This window comes from Phalacrocorax aristotelis, chromosome 19 (genome assembly GCF_949628215.1).
Source record: "Phalacrocorax aristotelis chromosome 19, bGulAri2.1, whole genome shotgun sequence".
Taxonomy (NCBI): Eukaryota; Metazoa; Chordata; class Aves; order Suliformes; family Phalacrocoracidae; genus Phalacrocorax; species Phalacrocorax aristotelis.
In genome coordinates this window covers 4,883,056-4,905,918 of record NC_134294.1, presented here as the reverse complement: position 1 = coordinate 4,905,918, position 22,863 = coordinate 4,883,056, and the positions used below count along the sequence as shown (strand labels likewise).

General features: G+C 47.6%; 1 protein-coding gene across 2 annotated transcripts; it reads left to right on the top strand.

The window, feature by feature from the left end:
- Positions 1-7,680: 7,680 nt before the first annotated feature.
- On the top strand, positions 7,681-22,662 carry H6PD (hexose-6-phosphate dehydrogenase/glucose 1-dehydrogenase). 2 transcript variants are annotated; one of them, XM_075114381.1, is made up of 7 exons: positions 7,681-7,790; positions 8,509-8,651; positions 10,384-10,550; positions 12,318-12,974; positions 14,153-14,270; positions 16,517-16,786; positions 17,473-22,662. In XM_075114381.1, the coding sequence occupies exons 4-7, from the start codon at positions 12,348-12,350 to the stop codon at positions 18,828-18,830; spliced, it is 2,373 nt and encodes a 790-aa protein (XP_074970482.1). In that variant the 5' UTR covers positions 7,681-7,790; positions 8,509-8,651; positions 10,384-10,550; positions 12,318-12,347; the 3' UTR covers positions 18,831-22,662. The 2 variants fall into 2 exon arrangements, with proteins under 2 accessions (XP_074970482.1, XP_074970481.1); XM_075114380.1 differs by lacking the exon at positions 7,681-7,790 and adding an exon at positions 7,829-8,394.
- Positions 22,663-22,863: the final 201 nt, after the last annotated feature.

Here is a 22,863-nt window from a genome sequence, read left to right as displayed (position 1 = left end):
AAGCAAATCAGACATCTGCAGAAGCCCCTCAAACATCCTCTGCTCCCACCTGAGCTAATCTAAGTTTGGGGTGCAGACTGGAACTTATTCAGAAGTCATCAGTGGCTTCTCAGGCAAAAAGCAGCCAGAAAGATGCAAGGAGACCACTCTTTAACTGTGATTAGTAAGGACGGGGTGACAAAAAGAACAGGGTAAAATCTCATTCTCCATGGTATTGCTAACACCAGTCTTAACCACATCAGGAATTCAGACAGAAGCTGAAAGCTCTTAAGTATGAAATTTGAAAAAAAAAAAAAACCCAAAAAAGCTCACACCTTCCATGAACATTTAACAGGTCCAGTTTTTTTCCTGATACACAGAACAGTTTAATGCCTGATCCGAAGACCTATCACTAACTTCAGCAAAGCTATGTTGTTTTAAACCAGCTCAGGCCTAGAAAAGTTTTTTGCCCTGTGCACATTTAATTCCTGCATCTGGTTGGTTTGACAGAATGCACAATTTATCCCTCAACTCTTCCACTGATTAAGCCCTTGGAAGGCTGTGGCTATGAAGCTACGTAGACCCCTGTATGTCATGGTGGATTCAGCCCGTTTTCATGGCTGAGAGTCAATGAGCAGAGACAACATGCACCAGTCCATTTTCCTTCCGTTTCATGGAAGTGAGAGTCAGCACTATGGAACAAAAGAACTAATATCCAGAGAAGAGACCTCACTATACATCCTGGAGTTGCCAATTACTAATAACTTCTGGTTCTGTAATTCTAGTCTCCAGCACTAAGTGAGACTGAGGAAGGGGAAACCAGATTAAGCTTAAGGTTTTTGAAGGATATTGCCGGGGAACAACTGAACCAGGCAGCCTCTAAAATGCATGGGCAAGAGCTCTACAGCAGGCTGGCTCTGGAACCAACAGTTGCAGAGTGATTGTTTTCAAACATGTTAATTTTTCATCCACATACTTCAATGCACCAGAGCAAAATGCCAAGTGTACATCAGGGTCAATCTAAATTTACTATTGCCTTTTGGTACCACCCTTGAAAGCTTTTAGTTCAAGTTTTCAGATATGATGATTATCTGCATCCAAGAGAGTCCTGGCACTGACTGGGAAAGCCTTTTCCTTCCTTTTCACCTTGACTGCTTTTCCATTTAGAGATTAGTTTTTTGACTGGACCACTTATACCTGCCCGTCAGTTACAGAACCCAAACGCACAGGACATCTGTTCTTTGCCAGGTGAGATGTAGTATGTGCCGATTAAGATCTACATCCAGCACGCTAGTCCTTCCCACCCACTCAGCAGAGCTCTAGCCTAGGACTCCGGGGACTGGGTCAGTTTTTACTTCTGTATACCTGTTGCATAAGATAGCATACTCAATTCTTCTGGTTTTACAACACCACAGAAGAGCACAGAGAGGCAAAGCTGGGTATTCAGCTATTCAGCTTTGTGTTTATGGTTACTTGTGCGTTGCTACCAGCATTGCACTGCTGCAGCTACTGCCTGGCGGAGTTGCATTAACAGGCAGAATATTCTCAGTGTAAGATAGCCCACTACCTCTGCAGGCCTTCAGTGACACCTGAAAGCAGGCTAACACCAGCAGCAAGAGGAGACACCGGAATGTCAAAATGTTTTACTGAAATTTTATCTTTACCAAGACTTTGAAAACATTGATTTACGGAAGTGTTTCGCAATACTTCAAGGCCACTCACTCTACAAACCAGAAACACATCATTAATCTGTAGTAGATAATAGAAGAAGCACCACTTTACTGAAACAAAGCTCCAGCGCGCAGCCTGTATGCAATACGCCAAGGAGTGCACTGAACAACACATAACATCCCAAACTGCACCAATTTGCGGCTGCAACGCAGCCCATTGATAGCAACATGGTGGTGTATTTCGGTGCCTTTCACTTTGTTATAGGAGAACAAATATGTTACGATGAAGAATTTTGTTTTTAAACTTTATCAATCAATCTAATCTTAACATGGCACTGAAATAAGGGCAGAGACATCTCTTTTCAACTTTGCTTTTCCCATTCAGCTGTCAGATGCCCAGAGAAAACCTTTGGCTTTCCTCAGCTGTATTCATGCATTTCAGCTGTTCTGGAGTGCAGCAGTCCTGGGCTGACTGGCTTTCTGACATGAAGTGCAACACAGCTCTGCTGCAGTATTACGCCATCAGGTAACTGCCTAGGCCACTGTGTATATTAGAGCATAAAGGTAGTTAGTAGATAGTGGTTTTGCTTTTATTACAGTTTCCAAAACTTCTTGGATACAACAAAAAACCCTACCTCAATGGTTAAACCTATAAGGATTCTATATAAAGGTGGATGCTGGCATTCAGTGCTGCACCATCCACTCAGAATTGTAAAAACCTAGGACTGAAGATGTGGAAGTCAAAGAAAGAGCTCAGATATTCCTAGACTAGGAAGCCTCCATGTATTTGAAAGTTTCTTCTCACAAGTGTGCTATTTATAGACTATTAATTTTTTGTTGCTTTTTTAAATCTAGGACAATGTGTCCAATACTGATTGGTCAGGAAACCGATTACCAGCACAACAACATCCATTATTCGTTTCATAAGTTCAGTGTGCCAATCTTCATCAATCAATATTTACCTAAGATACAGTAACTATTAAACTCCAATCAAGTACATTCTGGGGAACTTCAGGAGCTCAATGATAACAGTTCTGCCTTCATGCCCATCTTCTGACCACTTTTTACCTCAGAAGTCAAGAAAAGTAATTTCTTAGGTACCCAACCCCTAAGAGTGGAGAAAGCCAGCATTGCTCAGTGGACAGAGAACTGCCACAGTACAGCTAAGGCTTCAAAGGCTTGCAGTTTCAATTCCCACGCTCTCCAGACGTTGTCAGAGCCAGCCAGCAACACAAGTTACCTGCCTTGTGCTTCCTTCTGAAGTAAATCAACCAATTATGATACAGAGTCAAAACCATTGAAGCTCTAAAGCAGTTTGGATCACGTTGAGGACAGTTCATGGTAGAGAACAAGCAAGGAAAGATGGTTACTCTTAATACCAAGGGCAAAGAGGAGGCCATCGCTTCATCTGTGAATTACTTTGCTTATCTTGAGCAGACATATTATGCCTAGAACAATGAGAATCAGTAGTTGCTTTATGTTTTTTTTTTATCCTCGGATACAATAGGTACAACTTACTCTTCTAGTTAATGCACTAAGAGGTCCTCAGGAGCCACAAGTAAGGTCTTCAGCTACTGAAAGCTAAGCAAAGCTCCCTAGCTCCCTTTGTCCTCATGCAAAAGAGGAAGAGAATATTTCCCTACATTACAATTAAGAAACAGCATGTTTAGCCTATAACTTCCGTTTCCATCCTCATTTAGCCCAAGACTGAAGAAGGGACCAAAGGCAGCTTGTCCCAGTGCAGGAATTCCTGGGGAAGATGCTAGTACTGTATCTTTAATCTGCTGATCAAGCTGATGAGAGCATGGCTGTGTTAGAACAGAAGGCAGAAAGTAGGCACAGCTTGCTTGATTGATTAGTTGTGTTTTGATTCAGGTAGAGAGTGCTTAGTGAAGATTAGCTGTCCTCCTCCCCAGCCCTCAACTCCTTTCCCCTTGTCACTGATTTTCTGGAGTATTTGTGCTGCAGCTGCATCCTCGCTGCTGAGGGATGGCAGACTGCATCATTACTGCAGCAATGCTGCTGAAGTCTCCGTGACAGAGCTTTACAGTGGGATTTAAGTCATGTTTTAGTCCCATGACTGGTTGGGGATCTCAGCAGAGAGGTAACTGAATTAGCTGTGTTGCCATTCACTCGACTTCACAGCAAGACAGCTGTGTTAAGACACCTCCCTGCCCCACTCAAGTTGCACACCTGTGAAGCATTCAGTGAACATGGTTTCTACAACTTAAAACCTATAGCTTAAAACTGAAAGCCAACAAACAATAGAAACAGAAGCTCCCAAGAGGCAGTATTACTCAATACTCTCCCACCTTGGAGTGGCTCAGCTTTGCTTTGATGCTAAGCTCTAAGAGCCAAGCTGTCCAGGCAGACAGGATTTGGGAACATCACCGGCCATTGCTACAACAGGGCTCCTGTGAAGGTCAGCTTTCCAGTGTCTAAACATCATTTGGCAGGATGCGTAGAGATGACATTGTTTAATACCAAACAGGCATAAGTATTTAAATCTAAGCTTCCTAAACTGGATTGGAGATTCTTCTCCATCAGGCCCATTCAAGGCCTTAAGTGAGCATGCTTAACCACAAACCAACTTCAAGCACAACTGCAGCTCCAGAACTCATTAAGTCACTAAGTCACTGACTTGCCCCAACAGCCATAACAAAGCCCCTCTTTCTTACTCTCTGCTTTTATGATTTTTACAGTCAGATTTTTCAGAAGCCACAAGACAGTAATTTTATTTTCTAAGAAGCCCAGCTGCTGTACAGCTGTTCTTTATTGGTTCACAGCAGAAGTTAATAGCCTTACTCAAAGTCACGGGAACTTGATAGTCCAGAACTTCAGAGCTTTCCTAGAAGCTTGTGCCCCCAGCACAGTGACTGCCTGACCAAGCTCCACCAGGCCCTGCAGCAGCATGACCAAGCAGAGCTCCCAGCTCATGAAACAACACACAAGAACTGAGGAATGATAAAGCATCCACAGAAATTACTCAGTCATTTACAGACACATCTATAGATCATTGGCATTAGGTACCTTCACAGAAGTTAGTAAATTTAGTAGATATCAGGCAAACTTCCTCTAAAACTGTTTCATCAAAAGCTTGCTCTACTGAAGCACACCTTACCTCTTCAAAGCCGTACAAGCCCCATTCAGGCTCAGTTTCACCTCGCCACACCTTGGGGCTAGTCTGTAAATGCAACACCAAAGGGCAACAAACTCCCACTATATCAAGCTCACTTTTTACATTGTTTTTCCCGCTCCCATAACTAAAGAACCATTTGCTACAGAACACCTTTCAACCGCTATGCAAAAACACAGCCTTTACCCTGTGTTTATAGGCTAGAGTCTTTCAACCGATAAACTGCTCTCCTCAGCTTAATACTCCCTCCCCTGAAACACCAACCAGAAAAAGGTCTTCTTCCTACAGAGCTTTTACTTGTTTACAGAACATCTGGTTCCTTAATGCCCCCTCCCTTGCTAACTACCTTTTATTCCTTTATTGGCATCACATGCCTCATCTGTCACACTGGACCTACTTCCCTTAAAGGAGCATGCAGCTGCAAAAGTGTGAAGAGGCACTGACAAAAACATGCTTCTTCTGACAAAAGCACATTCTGATCCAACTCATCATCCTGATAAAATCTTACTTGCCCCAAATTATGAGATGTTAGAGCTCCTTAATGAAACAGCTGAGATATTTTTAACATGGTCAAAAAACCTATTTTATCTTCTGACCTTCAGCTCAGAAATAGCTGCACCATTTTTTTCAGACTTCCAAAAAATGACTGCATAGAGCGAACACCCCCCCTACAATTCCAGCCTCAATATTCAAAGTTTGGCATCATATAACTAGCTAAAAACATGGTCTCTCAACAGATGTTGTTAAACAACTGCCACTACTCCCAACTTCCAGCTCCATCCATAATAATAACAGGCTCAAGTGACCAGGGCCTCAGCTGTTCATCTCATTCAGTGTGCCAGAAATATGCAGCAGGGAGATTTGTGCTTTAATGATTTCTGCTAAAGTAGATGGCAAACCCACTTTTTCTTCCAGAACAGAAAACAGACTGTAAAAGGGGACTCCCATTTACCTTTTCTCACAGCCTGCTATACCCAAACAGACCTAGATTAGCTTCTGAGAGCTAAGCAAGCTTTGTCATCAGGTCATTGATGGGTTAAATACATAGCTATGGGACATAGCACTGATTCCCCTAAGCTTCTTGCTGAATGTACCGTGCAGTAATATCACACAGAGTGGTAAGGGGAGATCTCTGGAGCTGGATTATCTGTCCAGCTGGCTCTTTCAGAAGAGTTATTTACCCCCTCACCAAGCTTAATTTGTACAATTTCATCACTTGAGTTACGCTTGTGATCTACCCTCTGCTGGGTTTCAGATATAGGGCCACTGCTAGAGGCATTCAGACTTCACCCAACCTGAAGCTGCATTAGTAACATGGTCGGAATCATAAAGCAATGTGTAATGTGAAGCAGGGTAGACTGCAGTCTCCCTCATCCCTGATCTGGACCCGTATCTTGCAGACAAACCTAGGTGCTAACACTGTGTCACTCCCATACCTCTGCAAAACCATAAAGGGTCCTTTTGAGACCAGGCGGACATGCTGATGGAATAACTTCCAGAACAGGTTGGTGAAGAAGGCTACGGCATCAAGAAATTACACTGTAAATATAATTCAAATTTATATCACAAATAGAATGCAAGGCTTGTCTCATATATAATGTCGTTGCTAGATTGCCGGCCTGAGCAGCAGGTACCCCAGCGCTCTCAGTTCTCAGTATGTGGCTCTGCCAATGTGACTCTCAGTTTTCCCACCTGTGAAGTAGTTGTGGTAAAGTGTATCTACTTGAGTAAAATAATTTGAGACTTTTGAGTGAAAAAGACAACAGCAATGGTGTATAGTCTTGCCATGTAACGTAATGCCATTTATTATGGGATACGGTTATAGCTGTTAAACTGTGTAAGTCCGCTTTGCAACTCCTTGCTATTGCCATACAAGCCATGGTTTGCAAAACCACAGCATTTTCTGCAGTCTAGGATCGTATCTGAGAAGTTTGGCTGGCCAGGGCTCTTAACAAAGGAGCTTTTAATATTCATATGAATGTTATGTGTTGCTTTATGGGGAGCTGGCGGAATCCATAAATGGAGCCCTGATGTAGCAGGGAGCGCACTGCTAGCGGAGACCCTGAGTCTGACTGCAGCCTGCTCAGATCTTAGAGCCAGCAACTGTAAAGATTTCCACGTATTAACGTACTTAGCGGAGCCAGCTATGGAAATCATACCTATGACATTGTTCACCCCAGAGAATCTGAAGACAACAGCTGAGCTCCAGTGAAAGCTTTACATTGTACCAGGACATTTCCTAAGAGTGCTGCTGCCTGCGTTCTTGGGCGAAGGGGCGGAGGGGGCGTTTGTAGAGTTTTGCTTCTCTTCTCTCTGCCTCTCATCACTCCGCCTGCCTTCCCAAAACTCGATGCGTCTAAAAGCACCGTCAAACTGAACTGAAATGCACTCCGGGAGGTTCACAAGGTACTTCTTTTGTTTAGAAAACATAGGATTGGAGTTGGGGATGCACACGTGTAGTTGGAACGTAGTATGCTGGAGTCACAGTAATGTCAGGATCAAAGCAATGCAGGGTCCGTAGGCAAATATACCTACACTCGCACAGGTATATACAAAAATTCGACCAGCCAATGTAACTGAGGAAAATAGAGACTTTTTCTTTCAGTTTCTGAAACTCCTGGTTATAGTAAAGGTTTTGGTCTAACAAACTGCTCCAGCTCAGAGAACACACCACGCGCCCATCCATGCGGACACCCCTGATGCAAGCCCCAGGTGTCAGAAGGGTGAAAGCCCCGCTGCCCAGGGCGCAGCCACAGCGCCGGAGCTCAGCTGGGGCTGGGCAGGGGTCTCCCACCCGAGGGAGGGCCAGCGCCCCCAGAGCCAGCCCCCGCTTTAGCCCTGTGATTTTCGCCCCTCCCGACCGGCGCTGCTCGGCGAGAGCCGACGCCAACCGCAGACTCTCTCGGCGGTGGGAGGAGCGCCCGGCGGGCGGGGCGCTGTGCCGGGCCCGCCCGCAGCCGCCGCCGCCGCCGCCGCCCCACGCGCGGGCCTGGGGTGGGAGGGAGGTGAGTGGGGGGCGGCGGCGGGGACGGGGCGGGGGACGGAACATGGAGGCGGCTCTTTGCGCGGCTTCCCACGCCGCGACTGCGCGTGGCAGCGCGGAAAGGGCGGCTTTCTCCGCGTGGGGTGCTTTGCCGCGCATTGCGTGGCCGTGCAGCGCGGTGCGGCGGCCTCACGCTGCGTGGCGGGGGCGGCGGGGGGTCCCCGGTCCGCCCGTGCCCCCGCGGGGCAGCGCCGAGCAGCGCGGGAGGGGCGGGCGCCGGTGTCCGCGGTGCGGGGAGAAGCGAAGGGCAGAGGCGTTTGTCGGGCGTGGGATGCACGGCTGCTGCGGGGCCCCGCCCCCGCGTCCCCCCGGGCGCCGCCCGCCCGGTGTCCGGCCGTCCCGCTGTGAGGCCACCACCTTCCCAAGGCCACCCCGCTGTCCTTCTTCTCGCCCCTCTCACGCGTGCTGGTGTCGCTCATCCCTGCCCGTGGGGAGGGACGTTCACCGCATCCTTTCTGCATCCCCAGTGCTCGGGGAACCGGGAGGAAATCGCCCGCGGACAAGTCTGGGGAAGGTGGATGATGAGATTTGGGTCTCTTCTGGCGCAGGCTGGCTGCCGTAGCAAGGTACCCACGCTTCGGAGGTTGCATCGCCTGGTTTTGGTGGCTGCGTGGCCGGGATGGTGCCTACGCACTCTAGTCGTTTTTCTCACTGTAACCCTGTCCTCCTACTTTTCCAAGGCTTCGGCGACGGAGCTGCTGTCACCGTGCTGGGGCCAGAGCTTGCTTGGTTTCAGGAGTGAGGCCGTGTCTCAGTGCTGCATTGGAGGGCTGACAAGGAAGGCCAAACACTTAATTCATGCATCTCTCAGCTTGCTTTTAGTGTGAGTCTCCACGTTACGCCTCTGACCTTTCCAGGAGCTGATGGTGGGGTCACTCCTCTAATGTTTGCATATGCAGAAGGCAAATATGTTTTTGCTGATTCTCAGAGTCTTGGTAACTCTTTCCTTCATGTGTTACACGTGCATAGCCCTGTACTAGCTCCAGGCCGCGCTGCATTTGGCCGTGCATCGGTTAATTATTTCAGTGGGGATCAACAGTTACAAAAAAGACCTTTTTCATTTTGTCCATACCGTAGGGGAACTTCCAAGACCTGAAATGAGCTCCTGTCAAACTGGCACTCCAGTGACTGCGCAAGGGAATGCACAGGCTTACACTTACTGCTGGTTTAAGCTCTTAGAGTGTTTTATATGGATCAGGCCCAGGAGTTTTTTCCTGAAGCCAGACTGGGTAACTTTGTTCTGTCTGGCTGGGGGATTTTGAGAGTTTTATTTTTTAATGTGAACAGTGGTGATTGTCTGATATGAAAGCAGTAAACAAACACCTCTAGGTTTCCTGTGCTTATTCTGCGCAGTGTAGCACAATATTTTGCAATTCGGAGTGTTGTGAAACTGGTTTTCAGTTGGCTTGGAAATACATGTGACCGTGTAACTGAATCTGCCAGGAAACTGCTTGGCTATTTCACTCACTTCCTTGGGTACGTGGAAAAGAATGACCCACCCAAACCCTCCCCGTTCCATGGTAGACACCTGCTCTTCAGCTGTGGTCTCTGCAGCATAGCAGTAACTGCAGCCTGCCAAGGGGCAACGGGCAGTATGTCAAACTTCTCTAGGTTCCTGGAATAAAGGTTGCTCAAGCAAATGTAAACATTACTTGATTGCACTGAGAAACTTTGTTATCTGCATTATAACCCCATAGTGGGGGAAGGAAAACCAAACTTCTGCTTAAAATGATCATTATTTATACCGCAGGCAAAAACTTAGGAGCCTCACTTCTTCCCCTCTGCAATTGCCAGCACAGTTTGCTGGATTTCTTAAGTGGGTATGTGCAGCTTAAATAGCACAGCAAGAAGGGAGGGAAAGGAGGCTGTCACAACATAAGGTTGGAGAGAGGTGATATGAGTTAGATTTACAGACTACAGTACACCTTGTTGAAGCTCTCCGGAGCAGAGCAATGGATACTGGACCATCTCTTGAGGGAGCGATGTGCCCTGTGGGGAGCATCGAGGCTGCCTCCTTGCCCAGTGGCAGAGCAGAGCCGGCTGTTGTGGTCGGCTTACTGGTGCTCAGCTGCTGTGTGACTTCCATGCAGTAAATGAGGAAGGAAAAGCCAAGGAGTCTCTATGCAAACTGACCTTTGAAAGGGAAGCCGGAGCGCCCAGAAGGCACAGCATCGCAGCAGTGCTCTCCTGCTGTCCTAGAGGGGCTCGCTAAAGCTGCCCCCTTCTCAGTGCATCTTGGGACGCCCTTTATTGTGAGAGTTGGAGTGGGGGACTGCTCCCGGGGAGGCTCACTAGGGCCTCAGTTGGAGACCTTCAGCACCGATCTGAGCCCACGTGCAAACAGGAGTTAGTCAGGAAGACGCTCTGGGACCAGGAGTTGCCACATATGCCTGCATTTTGCCTGCTCACAAATGTCAGCCACAAGGTTTAGCACAGCCAGCGTGTATGGGCTGAGAGCTCGGATGTGCTGGGACATTGCTGGCGCTGGGACGTTGCTGGCACAGGCACGTTCATTTTTCCTCTGCTCTAATTGGGTCTTTCCTCACATTTACTAGAAGGGGAACAACCTGCCTTATCTTGCTTACCTGACCATTGATCAGAGAGGCTGCTGTACGCTCAGTCACAAGAGAAGAGAAATCTGCGCTCTGGAGGGGCCGTGAAGAAGATAAGTTTCCAGGTACTTTTGCCACTGCAGTCTCTGTAAAGCTCCTGTATTACTCAGGTGAGTCTGCTGCAGGGAGAAACATGAGATTTATGAAGACCAGTTCAAGCTGCAGATAAGGATTGATACTCAGAAGTTTCTGTTTTTATTTAATTACCTGCATCCTTTAGCTGACTTAGATCCTGTGTTGATTTAGTAATGGAATAGTGACTTTTGTGGGAGCTTTCTGGGGGAAGAACCAGTCAAGAGCTAGGACAACATCCATGTTTCATCCCTCTGCCATTCAAGGGGAGCAAGGACCAGGCCTTTTACTCCAGGCTAGGAAAAACAATCCTGAGTAAGTCTGGGCAAGGAAAAGCTAACAGCTTTTGGTCCAAGGGCATATGCACAGCTATAACTGGAGCAGTGGAGCCAGAGATATATTTTCTAGCTGACTGTGGATGTATGAATCTGATGAGACACTTTTCTGTCTTGTCTCTGCCCGCAGAAGGTTAGGATTATCATGTTAATTCTCATATCCAAGATCCATTTCTCAGTTGTATGGTCACAAAACTGCCATTTTGAAATGGTGTGATCATGCTAGTGCAAAGCCTAGTGAGAGTGCAACTGCACCAGCCTAAAAAAATCCATATACTTTTTCCTCTTGCTGTCAAAAAATGGCTGGTTTTCCTACGCAGGTAAAATTAAAAGGTGTAAGTTTATTGACCAGAACCAAAAGTGTTTAAAGAAGTTAATTATCTTGTGTGCTGTGAAGGCTGTGCTCTAACTAAACACAACTTCAGAAAATGAAATTGAGAATGAGAGAGCCAGTGTAAGAGCTTCTGAAATAAGACTTGATGTAATGAGAACAGCAGAATGGTTTATTCACTTGTTCTGGATTATCTCTCTTGAGATGTAAAGTCATTGCCATGTTTCTAGGGATAAGAACTAAATGTGTCATTTCTCTAAAAAAAAAACAACTTTATTTTGGATTAGAGAAACAAGAATAAATAAGAATGAGCAAAGGGACTTTTTGGTCAGGGAGGCCGGCTGTTACTGGCTGCAGTGGTTTGAATGGGTACTGAGTGGAGAAGGCCAGAATGGGTGCTGCCGTGCACTCTTCAGTGATGGAAAGTTGCAGTAGGCAGAACACAAACCCCGCATTGTCTCCTGGCCACATACACAACCATCATGAGGCAGCATCTAGACTGGCTCATGTCTAGACTCGAGGACTAAACAACTTCTCCCCCTGTGTTGTTTTATCAGACCATTTGTATCCCCGTAGCTCATTAGAACCCAATTCAGCTCCGTTCATGAGTGGTGGTGCACATGAGTCATTAAAGTACAGTGTATTAAAGAAGAGCCTGTGTACTGCCAGTGGTCGTGCTTGTCTCTGAGCTGCTATGACAATATTGACATGAAGCAGTGCCAAGAAAGCATAATACCATTTGAGCAAAGTCCTATTGTTGAAAGCAGTACTTAATTTGCAGGCACATGTGTTGATTTGTAGCCAGCTCTGAAATTTGTATTACAATGGATTTCAGTTTCACAGTCTAAAGGCATTGACACCCCCTCATTAACTCAGCTGTGGGAACAATGCTTATGCTACCAAAAGACCTTAGGCCCGTGCTGTCTTCCACTTCTTGGTTTGCATAAGGAGGCTGCAGTCTTTTCAAGAGCCCCAGTTACTACCATGACTGAGATCATGGAGGGGCAGAGAGACTGTTGGGTGGAGGATCAGGCAGAAGTCCCTGGCTCTTCAGCTGTAGGAATGCAGGAACCTTGCATTGTGTTTTGCAGTGTTATAACGTAGATTGACAGATGTTCTTTTTTAATCCTTTCTTGTAGTGTTCCTTGGTCTACCTCTTCTCTCCCAAGATGCTGAGAAGAGTCCTGTGTACAGTGTTGTTCATGGGAGCCTTGCCATCACTGGCTGAAGTGTCCCAAGGCCACATCTCAGTGGTGTTGCTGGGAGCCACAGGTGATTTGGCCAAGAAGTATTTGTGGCAGGGTCTATTCCAACTCTACATGGACCAAGTGAGCAGTGGCCACAGTTTCACCTTCCACGGGGCTGCACTGACAGCTCTGGAGCCGGGGCAGAGACTGATGTTTGATGTGCTGAAGAAGCTGGCCTGTCCCCCGGATGAACCTCCCAATAGGTGTGCTGTGCTCAAGGACCAATTCCTGAAGCTGAGCCAATACCACCAGCTGAAGACTGCCGAAAACTACATGGTGCTGAACAGAGAGATTGAGACACTGCTTCGCGAGGAGGGGCTGAAGGAGGCTGGAAGGATCTTCTACTTCTCAGTACCACCGTTTGCCTACACAGAGATTGCCCGCCACATCAACAGCAGCTGCAGACCACCTCCAGGAGCCTGGTTGCGTGTGGTGCTGGAGAAACCTTTTGGCCATGACCTGGAGTCAGCCCAGCAGCTGGCTGCAGAGCTGACAAGCTTCTTCAGGGAAGAGGAGATGTACCGGGTGGACCACTACCTTGGCAAACAGGTGTGCAGCTTGGAAGGCACAGGCCCCTGCTGGGTTGAGGGACTTAGTGGCTGGGAGAGCGCTGGGTGTCAGCTCTGCATCTAATGAGAGTGTTGTTCCTCTCTCAAATTCAGGCAGCACCACTGAGTGTGCTCCCAAGCCTCCATTTGCTTATGGAGTCCTGTGCTGTTATTCTTGCCCTGTACTGCGCTGCTGTCCGTCCTCTTACAGAGCAGAGGAGATGTTCAGACCAAAGCAGGGCTTTCTCCCGTTAGAGTGATGAGGGTCTCCGCTCCAGAGGGAAGCCAGGGTGTAGGGGTGAACTGTGTGTGCATAAAGGGATGCAGAATTCACCTGGTCTTCTCATCAAGGTCAGGGCTTTGATTTCGCTGAATAAGCAACAACCTTTCCCGCTCACAGTTCTCCCATCTCATTACAGACAGACCTCTCTGCTTCTCTGTGGCTTCTAGAAGCAATTTTAATTTGATACGATGTGGAGCTGATGGGATGTTAGTTTTGCGGGATGCTTAGGAGGAGGTTTCTTCCTGCCCTGTGCTCCACTTGGGGCATGGAGGACTGGCTGCTGCAGGGACAGCTCAGGATGTGGAGCTGCATTGTCCCAGAGGGAATGTGTTCAAGGACATGCCATCCTTGTTTTAGAGAAATGTGATGCCACGTTTTGAAAGTAACCTGTTCCAGTCATGGCACTGTGGCCAGATTTTACTCAGAATGTTGCATGTCCAGCTGCAAGGAGAGCATCTCTACTAAGAGGGGGGTTTTCTTCTTTTTTTTTTTTTTCTCCCAAAAAGAGCAGATGGCTTTAGTGGTATAAGCATCTAATCTGATGTATTTCAGCACTTTGGAACTACGTTAGTCCCAGGATGGTCTGACTCAGCCCTTTGTCCTTCGGTAGATATAAACTGAGTGCCTTGCAGTTTGTAGTTCAGCCTTTTTCACACAAAACCTCCAAATGCCTCAGAAAGACATTTAGTATCTGCTCTGTACAGTCGTTGGAGACCCCACTGTGCATCATTGCAGGCTCCCTTGCTGATTTTCTCTTCTCTGACCCACTCGACTGTGTGGCGTGTCTGCTGGCACTCCAGAGCTGGCCACATCACGGTGCTGGATGGGGCGGTGAGGCAGAGATACTGTGGAAAGCTGGTGAGTTTTTGTCAGGTCTTTGATTTTTCCCTTCACAGGCTGTAGCCCATATCCTGCCTTTTCGAGATCAGAACCGACAGTTTCTGGATCCAATTTGGAACCGACATCACGTGGAAAGAGTGGAGATTGTCTTGAAAGAGACTGTGGATGCTAAAGGTTGGTGAGGCGAGTGCGCAGAGCTACATTGAATGAGTGAGGAGAACTGACAAGTTCGTTACGTGAAAGTGGCCCTTGAGGTAGTGCTGGTGCAGAAACAAAAAAGAGCAGATGAATGATATGTTGCTCCCTGGAAATACAGAGGGGCTGTCTTACACCTTCTACGCTAGGGACTGACTCACTTCCAGGTAGTGTTGCTGCTTCCAAGATTCCCGTTGCAGTTCAGGGAGCAGGGGCAGAATCCCCCACCTTTTTCTGCTGCAGAGCTCTGGGGGCGTTGCACCTAGCTTTCTGTCCCAAATCTTGGTAAAAGGCGCTGGATTTGGAATTGATGCAGTCTAAGGCCACTTCAGTTCAGTGCTGCAATAATCTGGTTGTTGTAACAACAACCCTTTTGTATCCCTGTCCTATTACCTACCAAGCTCACACCGAGTATACATTTCCGCTATTCTTTGGAAGATGCTCTTGCATCGTTTGCCGGGGTGTTGTTACTCGTATCGGCTAGTTGGTGTCAGTCCAGGTACCTAGGTCAGTCTGCGTTTGTCTGCCTGTTTGTTTCCCTTCCTCTCTGTAGTAAGAAAGAGCATTGCAGAGAGAAAATCCAAGCCCAGAGTTGCTAGCATGGGTCTCCTGCTGAAGGACACGGCTGCAATCCCTCCCTGCAATGCTGCAGCATCCGCTCTGCAGTGCTCAGCATAAAGCACTCTGGGCTGGACTGCCACCCGCAGCACTTCTCGGGATGTCAGGAGCCTTCGGTTCTGCAACATCAGGATTGTTTCTCCACTCACTTTACCTCCTCTTCAATCTTCCTGCTTCCTCCCTCCCTCCCTCTCTTCCTTCCTCAGCCACCACAAACTCAATTAATGCAACTTTATCAAACTTGGAGTAATTTTTGGTTTGGCAGCCCAGGCCTCACTGGGCCTGTTTGTGGGTGAGGGATGCGCTGCAGAGAGACGTAGGGAGACCAGTGTTGTCCGTGCATATCGCCAGCTATACCCGTACCCTCCCCGCACTGAACAACTTTGCAATTTTTCATTTGACATCTTTTTTTTTTTTTTTTTCCCTGTGCAGCTTCAGCTGGCAGCCTGGCTCTCAACAAATCTGCGGCATTGATTACATTAATGAATGTGCCTTTGGATTAGAGCAAGGGAGATGAATGTCTCAATCAATAGGGGAAGCCTGTGGCCGTGATGTAGTCTGCAGTGTGCAGCCTGCTGCTGATGGACTACAGAAAGGCATCTGTTTGAGTCATTTTCCTTATAAGTGCATTGTCCTTCTCCCCCCGTTCCCACCTGCATCAGGAGTCAGGCAGGGAAAGAGAAGCAGGGCTTTGCGCATGAAATTTCGTCTGTCAAGGGCATGGCTCAGCCAGAGCCTTCTGAGGACAGGAAAACCAGGGGAAAAGAGGCAGCGAAGAGCAGTGCTCATTGCCGGGACCCAGCTTCAGCTGTTCTGTGGGCCTGGTGTGTAGCTATAGAGCTGCTGGGGCCCCTGCTCTGACCCTACTTTCCAGCTACTCTGTCAAAGCTTCTGCGTAGAACTGTGTTGTGTGGAGTCTCAGGCCCAGGTGCTGTTGTGACCTGTGGGACACGAGTGTCAGGGCGAGAGTTATACAGGGGCCCTGCATCATGCTGTATGTGAGAGGTTTGAGCTGGATATTGCTGCTAGTCACTGACCGCAGCTTCTGAAAGCACAAGCGATACAAGAAAGCAAAGCTGCTTTCTGCTCTGTGCACTCGGGAAGTAGCAGACAAGAGCATTACTCCTGCTGGGTTTAGGCTCTGTAAGTACCCCGGAAGGAGGATTATGTCTGGCTCTGTGGAGGACCTGGAGCGGTCTCATGGGAACCTTTTATCTTTATTTTAGTAGCAGAGACATTTTGGAAGCCCCTCTGGAGGGAGAGAAAAGGCTTAGAATCATAGAATTGTAGAATGGTTTGGGCTGAAAGGGACTTTGGAGATAATCTACTCCAACTCCCCTGCCGTGGGCAGGGACATCTTTCACTAGGTCAGGTTGCTCAGAGCCCTGTCCAACCAGACTTTGAACACGTCCAGCGGTGGGACATCCACAACTTCTCTGAGCTTGATGGCTTCAAGTGAATTGTTGGGTCAGGAGACGAGGAGCTCGGTGCAAACCAATTAGGGCCAGTGCTCTTTGTTCTCCTTTGCAAACGTTATACATGCAGAGGGCAAGGCTGCAAGATAACCACATCAGTTTGCCAGCATCTTATCTCCTCTTTGTCCTCAGGCCGCACCAGCTTCTACGAGCAGTATGGAGTCATCCGGGATGTGCTGCAGAACCACCTCACGGAGGCCCTGATGTTTCTGACCATGGAGCTCCCAGCCAATGTGAGCAAGGCTGAAGAGGTTTTGCAGTGCAAGCTGCAGGCCTTCCAGTCCTTGCGGGGCCTGGAGAAAAACAATGCCGTGTTGGGTCAGTATCAGGCGTATGCCAGCCAAGTACGGGAGGAACTGCAGAAGGCACAGGACTACATCAGCACAACACCAACCTTTGCAGGTGAGAGTTTGGTCTGGGCCCTGGAAAGGGGAGTAGTCTAGAGCTGAGGAGAGCAGATGTGAGTCCTTGCATGCTGATACCAGCTCCATGACTGTGGACCTCAGTGCTAACACAGGGATGTCTCCAGACATCCACCAGCACTGTCACTGGGAGCTGTAACAAGATAATGTCGTTGTCATGTTAGTTAACTAATGATCCAGTGAATGGGGAGCATTTTGTAAGAGCTAAATCCCATTATTCTTGATAAGATCTCTCTGTTATTTTTAGAAGTGGCCTGCAAAGTCCTTTGCCTTTTCATAAAGTCGAGTTGCTGTCTGCATCTGAGGGGTAAAGCATTGGCAGTTCTCTGTGATTAGGAGACCACGAGGCCATCTCTGGCCATGCTGTGTCTTCTGAACATTAAAGATTTTGTCTGAATTGTATTTGTGCTCAGAAATTAGTGGTTCCTGAATTCTCATTCCTGCAAGATGAAAGAAGTTTAATCAAGTAGGATACCTGGGAGGCAGCACAGCACGGTAGCTGGAGAGCTGTTAGTCCAGTGATGTCATGAAAGGGCTGAATGTGGAGCAAGAGACACAAGATTTTGGGGAGCTAAGGAAGGGGAATGATGGGTAGGTGATAGAGATCCCCTCAAATCTGCTTGCTGTTCAGGTTTAATTTGGTAGCTGACATCACTGTCGTTTCAGGTGTGCTGATTCACAATGACAACCTGCGTTGGGAAGGGGTCCCTTTCCTCCTCACTTCTGGGAAAGCTCTGGATGAACGGGTAGGTTATGTCCGTGTTCTCTTCAAGAACCGGGCCTACTGCACTCAGAGCGAGACTCTGAGGGATGCAGAGCACAGCCAGTGTAAAGCCAAGCAGATCATCTTCTACATCGGGCATGGCGCACTCAACACCCCTGCAGTGCTTGTGAGCAGGAACCTTTTCAGGCCTGTCATGCCAGAAGGCAGTTGGAAAGAAGCAGTGGGTCGGTCAGACCTGCACATTTTTGGACAACCATTGTCTGATTACTACATGTACAGCCCTGTGAAAGAGAGAGATGCATATTCTGTCCTCATCTCCAACATCTACCATGGCAGGAAGGACTTCTTCATTACCACCGAGAACCTGCTGGCCTCCTGGGGATTCTGGACACCGCTGCTGGATAGCATTTCCCAGCAGCCCCTACGCCTCTACCCTGGCGGAGTGGAGAACCAGCACCTCTTAGACTTTGAAATGGTGAGTGGGGAAGTGGCATTCACGCTGGCAGAGCCAGTAGAACTGCTGAACCCCAACAGGCTGATGCCAAGTGATTACAGCGCAATCCAGTCCAAATTTCGGCAGAGTCCCCTGGTCTCAGCATGGTCTGAGAACCTGATTTCCCAGCTGGCTTCTGACATCGAGAAGACAGCAAGTAGGGCTGTGGCACACTCTGGGAAGTTCCACCTGGCCCTCTCAGGCGGCTCAAGCCCGGTGGTCCTATTCCAGCGGCTGGCAAGACACCATTATGCCTTTCCGTGGAAGCACACCCACATCTGGCTGGTAGATGAACGCTGTGTCCCTCTCACTGACATTGAGTCCAACTTCTTCAGCTTGCACAAGCATCTCCTCCAGAGTGTCAGGGTGCCCTACTTCAACATCCACCCTATGCCTGTGCACCTGAACCAGCGGCTCTGTGTGGAAGAGGACAGAGGCACGGAACTGTATGCCAAGGAGATCTTGGCCCTGGTGGCCAATGCTAGCTTTGACCTGGTCCTGCTGGGGGTGGGCACTGATGGGCACACTGCCTCGCTCTTCCCCCAATCTGAAAACGGCTTGGAAGGGGCTCGGACTGTGGTGCTGACCGAAAGCCCTGTCAAACCTCACCAAAGGATGAGCCTTAGCCTACCCCTCATCAACAAGGCCAGGCAGGTGTTTGTCCTGGTTTTGGGGAAGGGTAAGCATGACATCGTGACCCTGCTCAGCAGGGTGGGCCATAAACCAAGGAAATGGCCTGTCTCGGGTGTCAGCCCCAGCTCTGGCCAGCTGGTGTGGTATGTGGATTATGAAGCTCTGCTTGGGTGATGCCTTCACAGTGTCCCTCCTCCCTTGTCTGCGTGGCCCTTACAGCCTGGATTTTCCTACACAATGTCCATGTTTTTCTGTTGCCAGCAGCAGCTTCGTCTCTGACAGACTCCTCTAACCTTCTGGGAAATCCGTGGCCTGCAGTGCCTCTGACATTTGAGCCCGGAAAGGAACTCAACGCACCGTTCAGAGCTAAGTAGGAGCCAAGAGCCCAGTGCAGTGTTTCTGGCTCTGCTAGGGGTTCTGACTGTGTCTTTGGACAAATTACCTCACCTTGAAGTGCCTCAGTTTTCCCTGTCAGGCCTTTGTGTTTATTAGCATTTAACTACCTCGCAGGCGCTACGGGAGACTTGTTAAATTAAGTACCTGCCAAATTTATTATTATTTTTGTTTTAATTCTCAGGCTAGAAGACAGTAATAACATGTTCATCCTCTGCCTTGCTCAGTCTGGCTGGGACAGAGTCGTCATCTCAGTAAAATGAAGGTTCTGTGCCCGCGGGTCCATAGGCTGTGGCTGTGCTCTCCTGGAAGCATAGACACGCATTTGCTTTTGTGGCATGTGGCCCCTAAATGCTCACACTGATCTGTGAGCTCATGGCAGTCCTGAGTCTTTGCAGATTGCCCAGCAGCAGAGGCTGAGTTTATAAGCAGTAATTTGCTGCTTTCATTAAGTGGATAGCTGATACCATGGGGGATGGAGAAGGAAGACATATTGCTTTTTAGGCTGTTTGAATAATGGGGACAGGGTGAGGAATATGGCAGTTCACAGGGCCATTATTTGCCTGCAGTGCAACAATTACTGAGGGAGAAGCTTGGTGTTGAGAGGAGTTGCTTGGTTTTAGCTAGCAAAGAAATGGTTTCTTTAACCGTCTTTCTTTGTCTTTGTCTCATTCTCTGAAATGAACTTTTCTCTGTCTTCAGAATTGAAGCTTGCAGTGTCATTCAGTGGCTTATAAAATTTCTGCAGGAGGCAGCTTTATAAACTATCAACGTATCTGTTATTACAGCACACATTAAGGTAGTTACAGTGTTTGCAGATGGTGGTGGTGGGGTTTGAACTCAAGGACGCTCACTTATCAGAGGAGGGAATTTTCTCTGTACATATCTCGGGCACACAGAACTAGTAAATTGCATCTCTCTGACAGGACAACGTTAAGTGCTTATAGAAATGTATAGTGCTATTGCTCACAGGAAGGGTTGGAGACATCTAGTCCTACCTAGAGACCCCACTCTCCCCTTCCTAATCTTCACCTTCCCAGAATGCTGCCATGCACAATGGGTGCGTCTCTGCTTTCATGATATCCCGAAATGCTCCGTGATCATCTCCAATGGGTAATTTACCACAGCAGACCAGAGTACAGCTTTTGGTAAGGAAATCAAGACAGCACAAGATGGGAGAATCTGGGCTGATGGTCCATGTGGAGGCTAGAGACGAACCCACTCACCCAGGGTGGCCCCAGGATGGGACAGACCCACTGCAGGAAGCTGGGGGTGGTACTGGATGCCAGCAGGGAGGATTCTGCATAGGAGCGGAGGCCACTTTCAAGGGAATTTCTCTCTTCTTCCTGTGAAATCTGGCCCTGTTTCCACAGAGAAGTAGCTGTTTGTGGGTGACCAGGTGGAGATGGTGGGGTCTGAGGTGACCCAGGGACTGAGGGGCCCGAACGCTGACAGGAGATGGCGCCCCGACCCTGAGAAGCAGCAGTCAGTTGTGTGCTGGTCTTTCAGCAGGGCTGGTCTGAGGCTGTGCCTGGCTTGGCCGCCCTTCACAGCGCTGGAGCCTCGCAAGGGGAAAACAGGATCCTCAGGAGCTGGACCTGGGAGTCTGGTGACCCCTTACGGACCTGAAAGTCTGCGGTATAGGGAAGGAAGGAGGCTTTGCTTTAGAAAGCTGGGTGTCAGGCATTGGCTTCAAGTCCTTCCCTGCGCAGGGGTCTGCAGAGTCCTAGGGATAAAGATGCAAATCTGGGTACAAATAGGTGCTGTGGTCTGATAGCGCGTGGAGCAAGGCGGGCAGGTCTACACTGTACGGCCTGTGCTCCCAGGTTCCCAGGAGTTGTTGCCTTTCAGCATAATGCTTATCTTAATGCAGAAATCAGAACTGTTGTCCTCTGCTAATTGCACAGATAAAAGTGCACTGAGCGAGCTCTAGAGAGCCCGTTACTAGGCAGAGCCAGGGAGAACATAACGTGGCAGAAGCTATGTGCAGCAGGAAAAGGCCGAAATCTCAGGGACTGGCTATGATTTCTGACAGGCACCCTCCCCCACCTTGCAGATGGTCCAAAAAAGCTGCATTTTACATATTGTATTTGACTAAGCTGAGTTGCACTGATGCGCATCCCTTAGCTTTAGCGTGGGAAAGGAGGGGAGTTGTGGTGGTGTAGCTTTCTGAAGAGCTCAAACACAGAAGAGACACAAGTGCCTTAACTGGTCTGGTTTGACAGCCGGATGGCTGGTTATCCATCTTTTGTGGGTGTTCGTGAACAGGTTTGCTCCTGCCTGTTTCATGGTTACAGCCAGGCTTAACGACCAGCACAAACACCAAAGGGTGAAAATAAATCACGGGAAGAGAGGAGCATAGAAAAGCGGGAGGAGGGTGAGCGTTGCAGGTTCCTTGCTGCAGGACTTGCTTGTCAAGTGGATGTGCTGACAGTGGAGTCTGGAATAAGAGCATACGCCTAGGAGTTAACTGGAATAAGTCTTCTGGAATAGCTCTCTTCGAGATGAGTGCTAGCAAACACTGGCTCCAAAATATACCACAGTGGCTGAAACAGCTGTGCAGAGGAAGATGTTTTAGGTCTGGTATGTCCATAAATTCAAACATCATTTTTCATTTTTAAACAAAAATAGCCATGTTAACTTCATTCCAGTTCTTTTGCATTTAGTGTGAGGGAACAAGTTTTAATGAAAAATTGACCTAGGTGAGAATAGAGACATTGTTATGAATGACAGAATTTATTGCTACTTTACAGATGACTGTGGTATTGTTGTTTTCTTATTTCTGCACACTTTCTCGTTAATATTTGGCTGTCACCCTTTGAAATAAACACTGAATTTAGAGAGGGTTATTTGCACTTTTAAATAAGCATGTGGTTTTTTTCCCAGATAGCGGCTGTTCTTGCCAGCTGAAAATAGAGTTCATTTGCAAAGTCTCTAATCGGTCACCCCAAAATTCATCTGAAATTTTATTAAAATCCAGTAAAAGCTTATGCATGTTTTTCTCCGTGAACATCGCTGTCTGGGTTGCTTGGGTTTGGTTTTTTTTAGAACTGGGGTGTTTTTTTACTTTTTACACAGACATTCCTGTTAAACTCTTTAATACTGAAGATTTGCCAAATGAAAAACAAATATTCTAAAATACATAAAATTTGTGATGGGCAAAAGGGAGGCTGCAGATGGGAAGAAGGGTTAAATGAGCAACAAATCTGATGAGGAAGAATGGTAGAAATCCACTGGGCTATAGGCCAAGGAAGCAGTGCTATTTTTATTTTGTGAAAGCTATTAATAGGAGGTGTGCACCTTCTTGAGAGCTTGTATTAACCTTTCTTTGCAAAAGCAACTCAGTGGAGTAACTTCTTATAGTCTGTTTCTCCCATAAGTGGTTATTGATACCATTTTCTTTTTAATGGCAAGTGTGTTCCTAGAATTCAATGGTGTGATTATTTTTTACATTTTACGGAAAACTAACACTGGAATTAATGAATTTTTCACTTCAACTTTTATAAATCATGCTGTAAAATCTTATTTTCCCATGAGTAAGGCTTTGTGATTCCTTTCATGTTGTGTAATGAACAGATAATTATATTTATAAAAAATAAATAGTTTTTAACAAGAGTGTCTTTTACTTTCTTTCAAAGATTTGCGGTCATTCTGGGTTTTTTTCCTGTCCTCTTGGTGAGGGAAGTTTTAACTTTCTAGCTGCACAAAGAGGACAATGTTGAATTTTCTGTAGTGCGAAAGCAGCAGTCTTAATTGTTCACTCTTTCTTTTTTTGTGTATCATCCATACAAGGCCAGGACTTTTCAAAACAGAG

What these genes read in the sequence shown, in the direction of transcription:
- H6PD (XM_075114381.1), top strand. Translation starts at nt 12,348, where the DNA reads ATGCTGAGAAGAGTCCTGTGTACAGTGTTGTTCATGGGAGCCTTGCCA. An exon ending in ACCACTACCTTGGCAAACAG is followed by an intron (nt 12,975 to 14,152) that starts GTGTGCAGCTTG and finishes TTCCCTTCACAG; the next exon opens with GCTGTAGCCCATATCCTGCC. An exon ending in CACAACACCAACCTTTGCAG is followed by an intron (nt 16,787 to 17,472) that starts GTGAGAGTTTGG and finishes CTGTCGTTTCAG; the next exon opens with GTGTGCTGATTCACAATGAC.